This window comes from Nyctibius grandis, chromosome Z, assembly GCF_013368605.1.
Source record: "Nyctibius grandis isolate bNycGra1 chromosome Z, bNycGra1.pri, whole genome shotgun sequence".
In the NCBI taxonomy this organism is placed as follows: domain Eukaryota; kingdom Metazoa; phylum Chordata; class Aves; order Nyctibiiformes; family Nyctibiidae; genus Nyctibius; species Nyctibius grandis.
In genome coordinates this window covers 39,075,573-39,090,402 of record NC_090695.1, presented here as the reverse complement: position 1 = coordinate 39,090,402, position 14,830 = coordinate 39,075,573, and the positions used below count along the sequence as shown (strand labels likewise).

The following is a 14,830-nucleotide window of genomic DNA, read 5'->3' as shown; positions in this document are numbered from 1 at the left end:
TGAATGCTGCTTACAGAATGTCATCCAATGTCTTCTAAAGTTTTGTTTCTACTGTAGGCTATAGTGCAAGAAATAACCAAAGTAACCTAAAGGTAACTAGCCCAGCTACTGATATACCAAGTTGGCTATTTCTAGCAGTCTAGCCAAAATAGCATAGAGCCCAGAGAAGGCTGGTCTCACAGAGATAAGCCTTTCCTTCTAAAGGTACGATTAATCTCATGTCAGAATTTCATTTTAAATTCTGGAAGTTTGACGAAGGGATCAGTTCAGATTTGAGAATTTTGTTGGGAATGTTGTATAACAATGATCAACTGCAACTCCAGTAGTGCTCCAACCTACACAAAGCTCTTACTCTGGGTAGCTTCTGCTACCCTTGGAGTTTAAGGTTGGCATTATATTTACTCAAAAGTAAGGCAAACCTTGCACTTTTGCTGTACAAATTGCTGAACAGAATAGAGTTTGTTCCAATTTTTACTTTCATATTCTTCTTTGCATTATTCAGAGCCACTGAATGTTATTTTCTAAGTAATAGCTGGCATTAAATGACACTCCCTAAACTCTAGTAAAATATGACTGGCTAGTCCAATTAAAATAATAAGAATCAAATCTGAGAAAAATAAAGGAAAAGAAGGAGAAAAATTTGTCAAAGTGCTTTCAGACTACTTCTTATTTTTGTGCATTTAGTCTCTCACGTTTGTTTGTCACTGCAGTATTTTTTATTTTCTTAAGAATTTTTAAAAAGTGTCTTCAGCTTTAGATTCGCACATACAACACGTATTGCAGATATACAGAAAGCAATTACAGTTGCAAATGTTTTTCAGTTGCTCGCTAGCCAAGAATGGTAGGAATAAAGCAGGAATTAAAGAAGTGTCTTTCAGCAAAACAATGGCAAGAGGTCTCTTCACAGTCCAAGTGGAAAGAAAATACAATACTAAATCTCACCTGGCCTGCTGTATGACAAAGATACCATCTAGAACATATTACAGGCCCAGAAGAACTAATACCCCAAATCTGAACATGCCTGAGCTTGGATCTGGATCCAAATTTTGCAGCTGGTCTTTACAAAACAAATGTGCTGAACAGGAACCCAAGTTCCCCATGCTTCGAGGAAGTTTGAACCTGGGTCTGAATCATGTGTGTTAGCTCAGCTCCACTGAAATGTTTATGCTTTCTCATGCACAATCCATTGCTTGGGGCTTTAGAGAATCACATCTTAACATTTTTTCATAGGTAGTAAGGCTTATAAAAATGCCACATCATGCAAAGCCCTGTCTGACTTAATTCCTTTTCATTTATATCCCAGAGCAGATTTATTGAAAGGATTATGAATACACAAGAGCTCTTCCAGTGAACCTGGATTTACGAACAGTGTACCATCCAAATGAAGGCTTCACAGACATTTTTGTTATGTAGGCTACTTCTCAACAGAGAAACATACTTATGGAGACCATATCCATCACTCATCCGTAGGTACAATGCTGACTACAGTTCATTCTAACACAGATCAGTTTCTCACCCCAAACACCGACATGTAACATCCCTGTGGCAACTCTAGCAATGGATTACATGTGAAAACAACACTAGGAAAGCATTTGACATTGTTTTAGCTACTTCACTGAGGCACAGAAACCGGAAATGAGGACAGCCTGCACAATGTGAGTAACTGGTTCTCCAAAGACCACCAGCAATCACTCCACAGATTACAGCATTGATCTATATTGTGTGAAAATTGCAGCTTTTTATAGTATTGACTCAAATTTAAGGCTGTTGCTTGCTGTTTCTGCTGTTAGGAAGAGTTAGAACTGTAATCCTTCTCGAAAAATGGAAATTCTTCTCCATCAAATGAAAGCAGGAAATGTTCTCATAATTACAGATTTGACTAACCCCAGGGTAAATAGAATAAAAATTTCCATTTTAAAATGCTGCTAGATGGCACAGCTTTAACAAGAAGCATCTACAAACTAAATATACTCAAAATTTCTTCCAGAAGTTTAAAATCACCCAATATAGCATTGAGCATGTCCTTTATAGAGTAAATCAACTACAGTTATCAACTGAAGCAGAAAACAAGCCAGCTATTGAGGTATACTGAAGGTCATTCGCAGGAAGTTGTACACTAAGGTAGCATACAGATACAGTTTTTATCAGAGTAATAAGAAGCATCCTCCAAAATCATTTGGTAGCACAGCTGACCTAAGAATTTTATGACATCGACTGTACTCCCATTGAGTGACATGGTATGCTTCATCAGTATGCTATTTACTTTAGTAGATGTATTCAGCAAGTATGACAGCATTTGTGCAAAAATGTTTTGCTCTTTATTCTACAGACCTTAAGAGAGCAAAGGGCTTATCCTGGAAGTCATAAAAAACCACAATATTTAAAATTATCATTCTGACTTTCATAGGAACATTTCATAAAGTGGCATAATTTGTCTTATTTAGTAGTGCCAGGATTAAAGCAGACTGCATTTATATCATTGCACAATAGTTGCAGTAATTTGTGTTAGCTTCTATCCGATAAAGCAGCAACCCAAAAAGTAGAAAAACTGTTTCATTGTAATTTTCACTCAGAAAGTTTAAAGGACCTTTCATCAATGTTAGATGTGAAAAACTTCAGATTCTTTTGCAATCTAAGCCCCTGAGACAGATGAGTCTGTGACTGTAGCCTGAAACGGAGGGAGGGTCCGGAGTCTGACAAGGATCAGACCGTTTGGTGCTTGATTTGTGAACTGATAATCTGTGTGATCAAAATGAGAAAATATTACTCCTTAATGAAATAAATCCAATTTATTTTGGGCTTCTTCTGTCTTCTGAAAAATGTCACACAGCATAAAACTGACGTAATTTTAGCTAATTAAGCTAGTTTATTAAACCTAACCTCCAAAGGTATGTCTCGGTGGCTATTTTACTGATCAACCAAGTCAAACTGCATAAAACTGAGAGTAATTTATGCAGATCTACTGTTTTCATCATGCAGAATGCAATGGCAGTGGGCCAGCTAATTTAGCAAGCAGAGCTGGTGGAAAGGGTATTTCATACTGATGGTTCTCTTCCATTACCAAAAGGCAGCTATCAGCTGAAGGAAGGAAGGGAGGCATTTGAAAAGGGGAAAAAAAAAATATTCCAGGAAGTAACTGAACCAGTATGAAGCATCTAAACAAAGCTGGGATTGTGACTCTCTCATATGTGTTCCCTCTTTTTTTGTTGTTGTTTTCTATTTGTTTTTTCTTTTTTAAAATCTCTGTCACTTTTATTACTGAGGGAAACTTGAGACAGGAAGATGTTAATATTTACTTTCTTCTGCTACTAAACATACATCCCTCATCTAATGGTGGAAAACCTCCACTCTATTCAGCAGTTTACACATTATTTCCCAAAGGTAAGAGTGATGATCTCAAATTTTGACCTCTTAAACCCAGTTTCAGTATCCATGGGACTCCATAACCAGCTTAGCACTCTGCTACACACTCATACAGACTGTTCCCTGCTTAATGCTTTAGCTGGAAAAAACAGCAACAGGAACAGGTAGGGCTTCTAAGCAGACTGAAAAAAACACTAGATATCTATTATCTGCTAAAATCATTCCCAAAACTCTAGGACATCCTGCTCTTCTGCAACCTATAACCTTACTTTACTAGAAAGTGATGATGAATTTGGAAGATATAGGAAAAAAAAATCACAATTATTTTCCTGCCAACCCTAGGAACAGTAGAACACTATTGATATTATTGCAATACTTGTCAATATGTAAAGTACAATGCCAGAACACACAGAATATGTTTAGGACCAGAACTTAGCACAAAAGAAATTGTAATTTCTTTTACAATTTGAAAACGTATTCTGACACAAGGAAATTAAATAAATGCACATGAATTTCAGATATCTGAAGAATATTCAGCCGTTTATTACTCTGTTTGAGTCTGCTTGAATGAACATGCACATTTAACACCTGGATTGAAGGTATGTAGGTACTATCAATCACTATGCTAGATGACAAACTCCAGATGTGCTGTGCAGTAGACAGACTGCAAGAAATAATAGCCAGATTCCGAGGAAGAGGGCAAAGACCATATGGCAATGTCTCTCCACCTGCTCTGCCTATGTATTCCAGTGTCCCTGTAGCCAAAGAATCCAATAGCTAATAAAACTTGGTTCTCTGTAGAAGCACAACAGTTGCTAGTTTGGCCCTCAAGAAAAACAGGAGTGGTCTGTGGTTCTCTCTACGGGTTTTGACCAGCAGTGCTGCATGACTGTTCATAAGGGAGAGGAGAAGATGAGGAGTTTCTCTTTCCTAAGCTTTGTAAAAAAAAAGGAGAGAGAGAGAGAGACTGAAACTGAAGGATGAAACACTGTGCAATGATAAAAATAATTGCTTCTTTACCCAATATATCATTAGGCTGGAAATTTCACATTCAAGTGAGCTGAGGCAAACAACTGTAATGTTAAAAGGGGGTCTGTCCTTTTGTGTAAATAAGAATATCTGAAGTTGTAAAGAGTTAATTCCTACAAAGTCCATGAAAAGTGTCATGCATTGAGGTTTAGCCCAGTTTTTAACTACTAATTATCAAAATGTTATTTTCCTGGGGTTTATTCTGCCACTGGCGTGACCCAGTGCTGCTTGCTGTCAGCACAGGTTACCAGGACACGTGGTTGACCTGGGCTGACAACTCCTGTCTGATTGTGTGACTGGCATATTTATTTATATCACTATCATACTAAATGTCCTTAGCATAATCAGGACCAGTTGTTCTAATGAAATGTACCGTTAAACTGCCCCTACCCTGAAATGTTTGCCATCCAAAACACTAGAAAACAGAATTCCTCACTAACACTTTCCATTCTTTCATCACAGCTGCAAAGGCCTAACACAAAACACATTTCCAAAACAAACAACACAAGCACTAACATAACTTTGGCAAACAAAAGCTGGAAAGAAAACTGGTTTCCTTTATTTAGCTGCATATATTAATGTTTTTTGGGAATGGGCAATTAGTCTTTCCATTTCTTCAAAGCAGATGCACTGGGCTCTCTCTTTTCATGTAATGCTCTGAAAGTCATCGCATACAGGACTAAAAGACATAAGGCATTATGAACATTCCTCCAATGGCAAGAAATATTTAGGATTAATTTGTTCCAAAACATATAAATGTGTTGCCAGTTTTCATTGGCCAGAAGCATCTAGTATCTTCCTTCATGCTGCCATGAAATTACACAGAGCAAATACATGAGATAAACTGTACTAACCAAGAAATTGTCCCAGAGAGGTGGACATTTTGTTCTAGCCTTGCCAGGTTTGAAATACTCATGCGCACAAGTTATTTCCAAACCTTCAAAGTCTGGACGAGTTTCTTTCCCCCGCTCTCCCTCTGCATCTTTCTTAGCGACTTAAAATGCTTGCCTAGCACAAAAAGTAATCATTTAAACCCTTTATTTCATTAGCAGTCGCACACAGACCAGGAAAAAGGAAAAACTGTCGCACATTGATACTGTGCTAATTCCAGGTAAAATGTTATTATTTATGATTTATTGCTACTGGCTAGCTATAGTTGTGCACCTAATTAAACCCCTGCATCCTATCCTGGAAACAGGGGGCTTCCACATCTGAATGGGCAAAAGTTTGCAGTTGGTTTCTTAAGGCAGGAAGCATTCCTTATGTGCTGATGGTACAGTAGTAAGGTACTGTATGAAAAACAAGTACTGTGTGATTTATGAGTTTATTCCCTGTTCCACTGGGGTAGCTTCAGAGATGTCCTGAATAGTACAAGAATCAAAGAGAAGCAGATGGGGAGAACCTGCCCAGAAGGAGTGGTTTATACGCACATACTATAGAGCACTATGACTACTATCACTGCTGTCATGGAGCTCCAAGACTTTTACCCTCTAGAAACTACTGAGGCAGTTCTCAGTGAGGGAGCAGAGGTGTAGCCAGCAAGACCTTATACTGCTCAGATTCCCCAGATCTCCTGATGTACCTGATTTCCTGTTTACATTAAAGGAACATAGAGAAGAGCACTTATTTTCCTAAGTCTGAAAAGGATACGCTGTGATTGAAAATAAGTTCCTGTCTCTACAATTCCTGATTTCGAGGTGTTTGCAGAACCACTATTTGCTATGGAACTGACAAGAGGTGAGAATTTGGCTCCATGTTTAAAAAACAAATTATTCTATTTTTTTTTCATGGGACTGGAATAAAAAAGTACCGTCTTTCCACTGGTTTCAGTAGATGCCTTTGCCTATCTTTTCTCCTTCCAGCAGACTTTTGCACACTGTCAACTCAATAATTGCTGGAACTAGGAAATCAAACTGTCTACAGATAAAGCTAAAATACATAATATTCTATTCTGATCTTATGGTTCAATGCCTTGTGCTGTTTCTTGTCCTCGCTAAACACCATCATGTATTAAAATGTCAGCTGTACAAAATGATTTGGAGTGTATTGTCGCAGTTTGCTTTACTAGCATCAGTTTTATAAGCACATCAAAGAAAATACAAAAGAAACATATGCAGGGTGGAAAATTGTATTACATTTTTTATACTACAATATATAAGGTATCAGAGAGGGCAGTAAGGCAAAAAATTTGGGTCTGGAGTTTTCCTTCATGTCCTTTATCAGAAATCTGTTAATATTTATCACATATACCATCTTTACTGCAGGTAAACTTTTTCCTAAAGTAGACAGAAATAATATTTGCTAGAAATATTTTGCAGGTAAAACTTACATATACTATAGAGTGGAAATGATGTCAAATGACTTGTCCATGTTCCGTTGCAAGCTAGTAACTGAGGAGGAATAAAATCTCAGATGCCTAATTGGGTATCCAGACTTTACCTTCGCACTGGGCCATTCTTCTTCTACCTGTTGGGGAGGGTTTGCTAGCATGGAAGACTTCCTACCTGAAATTTAATTCATAACATATCCTCAGCAGAATTATCATTCTTTCTTATATTGCTCAGGATGCCATGTTGGGTCAATCTGATGCTTGTACAGTCTTGGCCTGGTTTGGGCCAAACCAGGCCAATTAGTCTTAGAGAAACCAAGGTCACTGCTAAATTCCTCACTGCTTACGAGTGAAGAGCCGAAGGGGGGTCGCACCTGCAGGGAGGAGCAGGGAGGAGCAGGGAGGAGCAGGTGACCCAAGATTGACCAATGAGGTATTCCATCCCATACACGTCATTCTCACTTTCCTATTTATCACTAACCCACTGCCTCCTGGAGGTGGGGCCCAGGAGGGAGGGGTCTTCCTGTCTCCCACTGATTGGTACCAGCTTTGCCAGTTCTCCAGTTAAAAGCCTGCAGGTGTGATGGCAAGGGGAGCTACTGCATTTTCCCCTCTTCCCGTGCTGGGGGGAGCAACTCTGCCTGAGGAGGATTTCCAAGCTCTTGATCTTGGTTTTGTATATATTTGATTATTTCTATTATTCTTATTATACTCTTTTTCATTACTATAGTTTATTAAAACTGTTTTAACTTTCCAACCCATAAGTCTCTCTTCCTTTTCCCTTTCCCTTAGGGTGGGGGGGGAGAGGGTTAACAGAGAGCATCTGCCACTGGGTTAATAGCTGGCCCAGCTTTAAACTGTGACAGATTTATCAGTGCCCAACGTGGGGCTCGAGAGAAGCTCCAACAGGTTGCTCTGATAAGTTGAATCCTGGCTCTGGAGGGAGGAGACCCAGAGAGCTCAGCTGAGAGAGTATCAGATTTCTTCCTTTGAGATTTATGAGGGGTTGGAAATTAAAACAGATAGTGAAGATGGTGATGTCATTTTTGAATGCTGTGTTATCTCGTCTTTTTATAGAGTTTCTTTCACAGTTGAGTATTGCAATGATGCCTTACCTGCCGTGGGCACTGTGTTATTGCTTGCTTCTTATGAATGTTTACATGCAGTTTAGCAGTGGGCGCTGGTCGAAATGTATTGTTTTGGTATGGGGTTTGATACTGATTTATGCTGTGATAAACTGGGCAGTTAATATTCCGATCTCTTATCTCTATGACACAATGATGGGCAGCTTTAATCGCAAATCAGTAGCAGCGACTTCATCTGCACGCTCCAGGTGTCCTTTAGCTGATTCTGTTAATGATTACACTTCCAGTTTTACTTTGGGAAATAGTACCTTCTCCTTTTCTGCCAAGCTGATTCCACTAGATTTTGCAAAATTAGGATAGTGCTGTCTAGGTGGCATGTTTTTATTTTTGGTTGTCCTGAATGTGTTTCTGATGTGGGATAAGATTAAATATCGGTGCAGGGAGAGTTGTAGGTGTTCTGCAGCCACCTCAGATCCTACAGCGTGTGCTGCCGCTACAGCCACTAAATCCACTGAAACCTTGGCAGCCTGTACCACAGCTGCTACACCCCCCAAGATGGCCACTGCAGCTACTCAGACTCTAACAAGTCTCAGCACTCCCACGACAGCCACTGCATCTACTCAGACCCCAGCATCTATCGAATCTGTACCAATTGCTCCTGTAACCAGGAAGAAATACCAAAAGAAATCAGCTCGTGAAGTGAAGGATGATGACTCAGAGCCTTCTAAGGCAGAGCCATCATATGACCCAGGTGAGGGCCCTTCTCAGGCAGAGTTAGGGCCTGACACAGATGGGGGTTTCCTCAATTGTCCTTTTAAAGCAGACCCATCACAGAAGAAAGGTCCTTCTAAAGCAGAACTATCACAAGAGGAGGACTCAGACGTAGAGATAACCTACCACTCCTTATCCCTGAAGGACCTGAGAAATATAAGGAAAGACTTCAGCCGTTATGACGGTGAACCTATTATTACCTGGTTGCTCCGATGTTGGGATAATGGGGCAGACAGCATGCAATTGGATGGCAGAGAAGCCAGACAGTTGGGATCCCTGTCCAGAGATGGTGGTATTGATAAGACGCTTGCAAGAAAGTCAAACACTATCAGTCTCTGGAGGTGACTCTTGTCAGCTGTAAAGAGCAGGTATCCCTATAAAGATGATGTTATGAGCCACCTAAGCAAATGGACCACTATAGAAAAAGGTATTAACTACCTTAGAGAACTAGCTGTGCAACAGATTATTTATAGACACCCATGGGAAGTTGGAGATCCTGTAGATCCTGATGAAGTGGAATGCAACCGATCCATGTTCTGGAAGGTTGTGAAGAATGCTCCACTGACATATACCCATACATTGTCAATATTAGTATGGGGAGAAGATGATATGGCACGTTCTACTGTGGGTAAAATGGCTAACTGTATGCGACAGTATGAAGATAGTATTTCTTCCCCACTGCAGGCACGCATCTCGGCTGTGGAAAAACTGACTAAGGAAAACAAGGACTCATTTAAACAACTGTCAGACAAACTGTCCAGGATCGAGAATAAACTTGACTCTCTACCTACACAGGTGCGCTTTGCAGCTGTTAGGAGAAAACGCTCTCCCACAGGACCAGCTCAAAGGAAACGGAACACATCACGAGGTATCCTGTGGTTTGCCCTGCGTGGTTATGGGGAGGACATGAGCAGATGGCATGGACAACCTACCAGTACCCTACAGGCACGAGTACATGAGTTGCAAGCTAAAAGAAATACCAGAGAGAATTTTTCTAGAAGGATGGCTGCTCCAGTTACCAGTGAGCAGGACCCCAGTCAGGGGAGATGGGCCTCAAATCCCTTTTTCCCAAGTGTGAATAGGAGAAATGAAGGTCTAGTCCCTGTGAGCAGCACGAATCCATTTCTTAATTAGGGGGGCACTGACTCCAGCCAGGTGGAGGAGAGGGACAACCGAGTTTATTGGACTGTGTGGATTCGATGGCCTGGCACATCAAAACCACGAAGGTATCGAGCCTTGGTAGACACTGGTGCACAGTGCACCCTAATGCCATCGGATCATAAAGGGGCAGAATCTATCAGTATTTCAGGAGTAACAGGAGGATCTCAAGTGTTATCTGTATTGGAGGCCGAAGTGAGCCTAACTAAAAATGAATGGAAAAAGCACCCCATTGTGACTGGCCCAGATGCTCACATACCTAAAAGTCGGGCAACTGAGGAACATCGAAACAACCAACAAGCGGATCAAGCTGCTAAAGTGTTCCAAATAGATTTGGACTGGGAACATAAAGGTGAACTATTTTTAGCTCGGTGGGCTCATGACACTTCAGGTCATCAAGGGAGAGATGCAACATACAGACGGGCTAGTGACCGAGGGGTGGACTTAACCATGGACTCTATTGCACAGGTTAAGACAGTGGTGATGAGACCAGAGCTAGCTGCAAGTGGCGTCCAGTAACCTCCTCGAGACTGACATTTTGAACCTGCAACCCGTGGGCATGAACCGTGACAAAACTCATACCATGTCTCCCGCCCTGAGAGACTGCTAGCCAGATGGAAACCCACAATTCTGAACTAAATGAACTTGATGAATTTTTTGCATAAAGATGAATCATAAACTAGTGATATGTATATCTATATTTGAAAATGAAAAGGTAGTGGTGATCTGAGTATGACGTGAATGGTATGGAATAAGGGGTGGAATGTCCTGGTTTGGCCCAAACCAGGCCAATTAGTCTTAGAGAAACCAAGGTCACTGCTAAATTCCTCACTGCTTATGAGTGAAGAGCCGAAGGGGGGTCGCACCTGCAGGGAGGAGCAGACAGGGCAGGTGACCCAAGATTGACCAATGAGGTATTCCATCCCATACATGTCATTCTCACTTTCCTATTTATCACTAACCCACTGCCTCCTGGAGGTGGGGCCCAGGAGGGAGGGGCCCTCCTGTCTCCCACTGATTGGTACCAGCTTTGCCAGTTCTCCAGTTAAAAGCCTGCAGGTGTGATGGCAGGGGGAGCTACTGCCTTTTCCCCTCTACCTGTGCTGGGGGGAGCAACTCTGCCTGAGGAGGATTTCCAAGCTCTCGATCTTGGTTTTGTATATATTTGATTATTTCTATTATTCTTATTATACTCTTTTTCATTACTATAGTTTATTAAAACTGTTTTAACTTTCCAACCCGTAAGTCTCTCTCCCTTTTCCCTTTCCCTTAGGGTGGGGGGGGAGAGGGTTAACAGAGAGCATCTGCCACCGGGTTAATAGCCGGCCCAGCTTTAAACCGTGACAAGTCTCAGTGTGGCTGAGGCTGTGGGGTGCTAAACCTAGTGAATTAGCTGTAGTCTGGTACAAGTGCATGAAAAGTCTTAATGCTTAAATGGTGAAAGTGGAGGCAGGTTTCACTTTTCAGTAGCTGGCAGCCTAGCAAGCTGTCCAGGCAACTTTTGTATCTCCATAGGTTCTCACTATATTTTAGAAGGGTGTTGCCTTATCAAACAAGTTGGCTGCTTGCCTGAATTAAAAAACACACCACACCACAACGTTTTGACACTGAGTTGGAAATTTCAGTGCAGTTCAAGACCTCTACTGATTACTTCTTGTGATCTGACACATATGAGTAGATTGAATTCTCCCATCAGTAAAGTAAAAAGCGTTCACCCACTTACTTGCTGCCCAGGCAGCGCCTCAGTGAATACGAAGCCCCTCCTCCACAAGTGCGTGAACATTCACTCCAGGAGCCCCAGGCATCCCACAGTGAGCCTCGGTCTTCCTCTGAACGAGCTGTTCTGGAGCTCTGAGGAGAGGGAGAAGGAAAAACATCAGGAAAAATCATGTAAAGGATAAAAATATAGTTGCTAGCTTAACCGTTCTTTTTACTGGATACCACCTTGGTCATTGAAAGCACTGAATAGATCTGTTATTCTCTGACATTCCTACTGATTGGCAGCCAGTTCTTGCAGTGGGGGTTGCTGCATGAACTTGCTGTCACCCTTTGAGTATCATAATCTGTCTCAGTTTGAGACTGGTGATGACTATTGTAGAAGAGCACTTTGGACAATAGTGAGGCAAGGGATTTTTCCTGATTAAAAGGAAGAGGTGGAGTATTATAGACATTAGAAATCGTGCTTTGAAGTTTTGTTACTGTGTTAGAAACTACGAAAGGGCATATTAAAAAGTGCCTTCCAAGATGCTCTTGAGGAAAAAAAGAATCACAACATAGTGATACAAAGACATTCAATGTAACCATTTCCATGCACTCGCCATAAGGAACCGGAACTATTGTCACTTCTTCTCTGTCCAAACATCTCCTGTAAAGCTTTCTGGACAAAGATTCCCGAACTTTTTTATCCCTACTATTTGCTAACTTAAAAAAGCAAGTGCGTACTACCTGAAGATCTGGAGTTCTCCAAGGCCGGGCACAGACCCAGGCAGTGCTGTTGTTAAGGCCAGTGGTTGGGCGCAAACAACTTTGTAGAGTAGTAGCACTGATGGACTCAGAGATGCTTAGCTCTTCTAGAATTAACTCATAAATATATAGCAGTACCTGCCTCAAATATGCAGCCATGCATGTATCCAGCATTTCATTTTCTTTCATGCAAATGCACCTCAGAAACATAGATCTGTAGGAACACAAATAATTTAACCATTTACATAGATATTGTCCCTCATGGACTATGTGGTTTTGCTGGAAGAACAACCTACTGAAGCAGGCAAAGGTGCATGGAAAATGCCTGTGTCTGATGGAGACCAGGCAGCGTTCTCCTTCAAAGCTTGACTTGTGCTGTGGACCAACACCTGGTGAATAACATTTCTAACTGTATTTGGAATAAATGAGAAGGCAAGAGAACTGGGAGGGAGACTTTGATGGTACATCTTCATCAGAGAAACATCAGCAAGCATTGTTGCTAGCCCATGTTAGATGAATCAACGTTAGCTTTCAAATGATTGACAGATCATTTGAGACACAGTGATAGCTCAACACTGAAATCATTTTATCTTCACTGCAGGTGTGTAAAAGCTTTGTCATGAAATCAGAAACCTGGTGAAATATACCAGTCTTGAGTATTGTCACTCACAGGCAAAAAAAGAAAAAGTTTTCAATGGTTTAGGGCTGTGAACAGTTTCAGTATTCATCTGTTTAAGGGAGATAGTGAATTTGTCACACATAACCTAGATCCTAAACTGAACAGTCTGTGTAGAGCAAAGGACTAAGTCTGGCATGTTAAGATATGAAATGTGTGTTAATGGGGATTTATCAAGGTAAGAAGTTAACTATTCAGTGTACTTTAAGGAGATAGGAATGCATTATATATGCTAACCATTAATAATGATAGAATTTTCCAATATGGAAATGATTTAGTCCTATAAAATTCTGTGAGGGGATTGTAGTTCACCCACTAGTTTCATCTATGACGCTGAATAAACAGCCAGGTATAAGATTAGCTGAAGTGAAAGCCCATGTCTTTTATTATCTGTCTCTATACTCAGCTCAGTAATAAGGCCAAAGTCTCACACTGAACTCTGTTCTCCTGAAAACAGAAAGCCTGTAATCTCAGTGTTGTACACATTCGCACCCTCTGACAGTCATTAGCTCCATGCATCTGAAGGATGAAAACATTGCCAGTGCTGTTCCCACGGTCCCAAGGGAGTCTTCCTGCCCTGAAGTGAATCATTAGCTCATGGATCAGTACTTAGCTCACTCAGGTTGACAGAGTAATTGTATTGTTATATTCCTTCCAAAAGCCTGATACTACTCTGAGATACACTGGCACAATAAATTAGTGGTAACTAAATTAAAGTTCTTCATGTTAAACCTGCTTAAGTGAGCTCAGACTGCATGCCAAATTGACAAGTGTCTATGGAGATATTGCTTAAAGGAAAAAAAAATAAGATTTGCAGGACAAATGGCCAGCCATTTTCTCTTCTTTCCCTCTCTTTCTATTATTGCTTTTATCAAGGTACAGTCCAAACCTGATCTTGAAGAATGAGTCAGTCTGTTTGGGCAGAATGGGTTAAAACAGAAAGCATTTTCCTCTCTGTAAACACACCAAATATGGTTATTTCTTTTGAAAGGAAGAGCTCAGTGAGTGGCAAGGGTCAGGTGCAGGACCAGCGCAGTGACACACCAGACTGTCCACCCAGCTGCGGCTCCCCAGCGTTTCACAATGGTCACCTACGGCATTCCTCGTGCTGCTGCTCATGGACCTTCAAGGGCATGAGGGCTCCTTTTTTAAACCGGAATATTTTACAAGGCAAATACACAAATGTCACTTAAATAGAGTTGAGTCTGTTTGGCCTTCTGACACAAAGGTGGCCAACCCTTTTGGAAAAACTTTAGAATCTGGTCCAAAGCATGCTGAGGTCAAATGAAAACTCCATCAAATTAGAGGGGTTCAGGAGCAGAACATTAAGATAGGCTGAAAAAAGGATCCAACACAATTTGTAAATATTATTTTTTTTAATTAATCAAATAAGTCTTCTGAATGAGAAGGAAGCTAAACTAAGCAGGTAGAAGGCAAACTTTCTTCTAGAATTTGACACTCTCAGTTTATCTTACCTTTATTAAAATGCAAAAGGTTTTAAAGTAACAGAAGTGATCCAATTCTGACTAAGGCCAGATGTGATCCATCCTCTAGATACAATCTCATTAATATTTACATGTGAGATAAGAGGAGTGACACACCAATTTACTGAGGTTATTTCAGCTGACTGCTTTCTGAAGGGTGTTTTTTATAAAATGAAAATGTGTGTTTGCACTTTTAGTCTGCTAAAAAGAAAATGTGTGTCTGTGATTTTCGTTTAAAAGGAAACAAATATCTTCGAATTGTAAATGGGTGCTTGTCCTGATCATTCACCACTGTTGAAAGCCAAGCCCAAAGACATAATTAAAAAGGGTTGCAAAGTCAAGTCACGTGAACCAAGTACTCTTACCTCATCACAAATTATAAGCTTCAGCACAGCTAGACATTCTAAGGGCCCAAATTTTTCTGAAATAAATTGTACTCCCACCCAGAGGAGAGCCATGTGCCTGTTATTTG

At 40.8% G+C, this 14,830-nt stretch overlaps 1 protein-coding gene across 1 annotated transcript in view; it reads right to left on the bottom strand.

The window, feature by feature from the left end:
• Positions 1-14,830, bottom strand: part of ADAMTSL1 (ADAMTS like 1) — a 518,348-nt gene that overhangs the window by 179,050 nt on the left and 324,468 nt on the right. Inside the window, 1 exon segment of the mRNA XM_068422922.1 lies at positions 11,459-11,586. Within this exon segment, the coding sequence (XP_068279023.1) occupies positions 11,459-11,586 (128 nt within the window).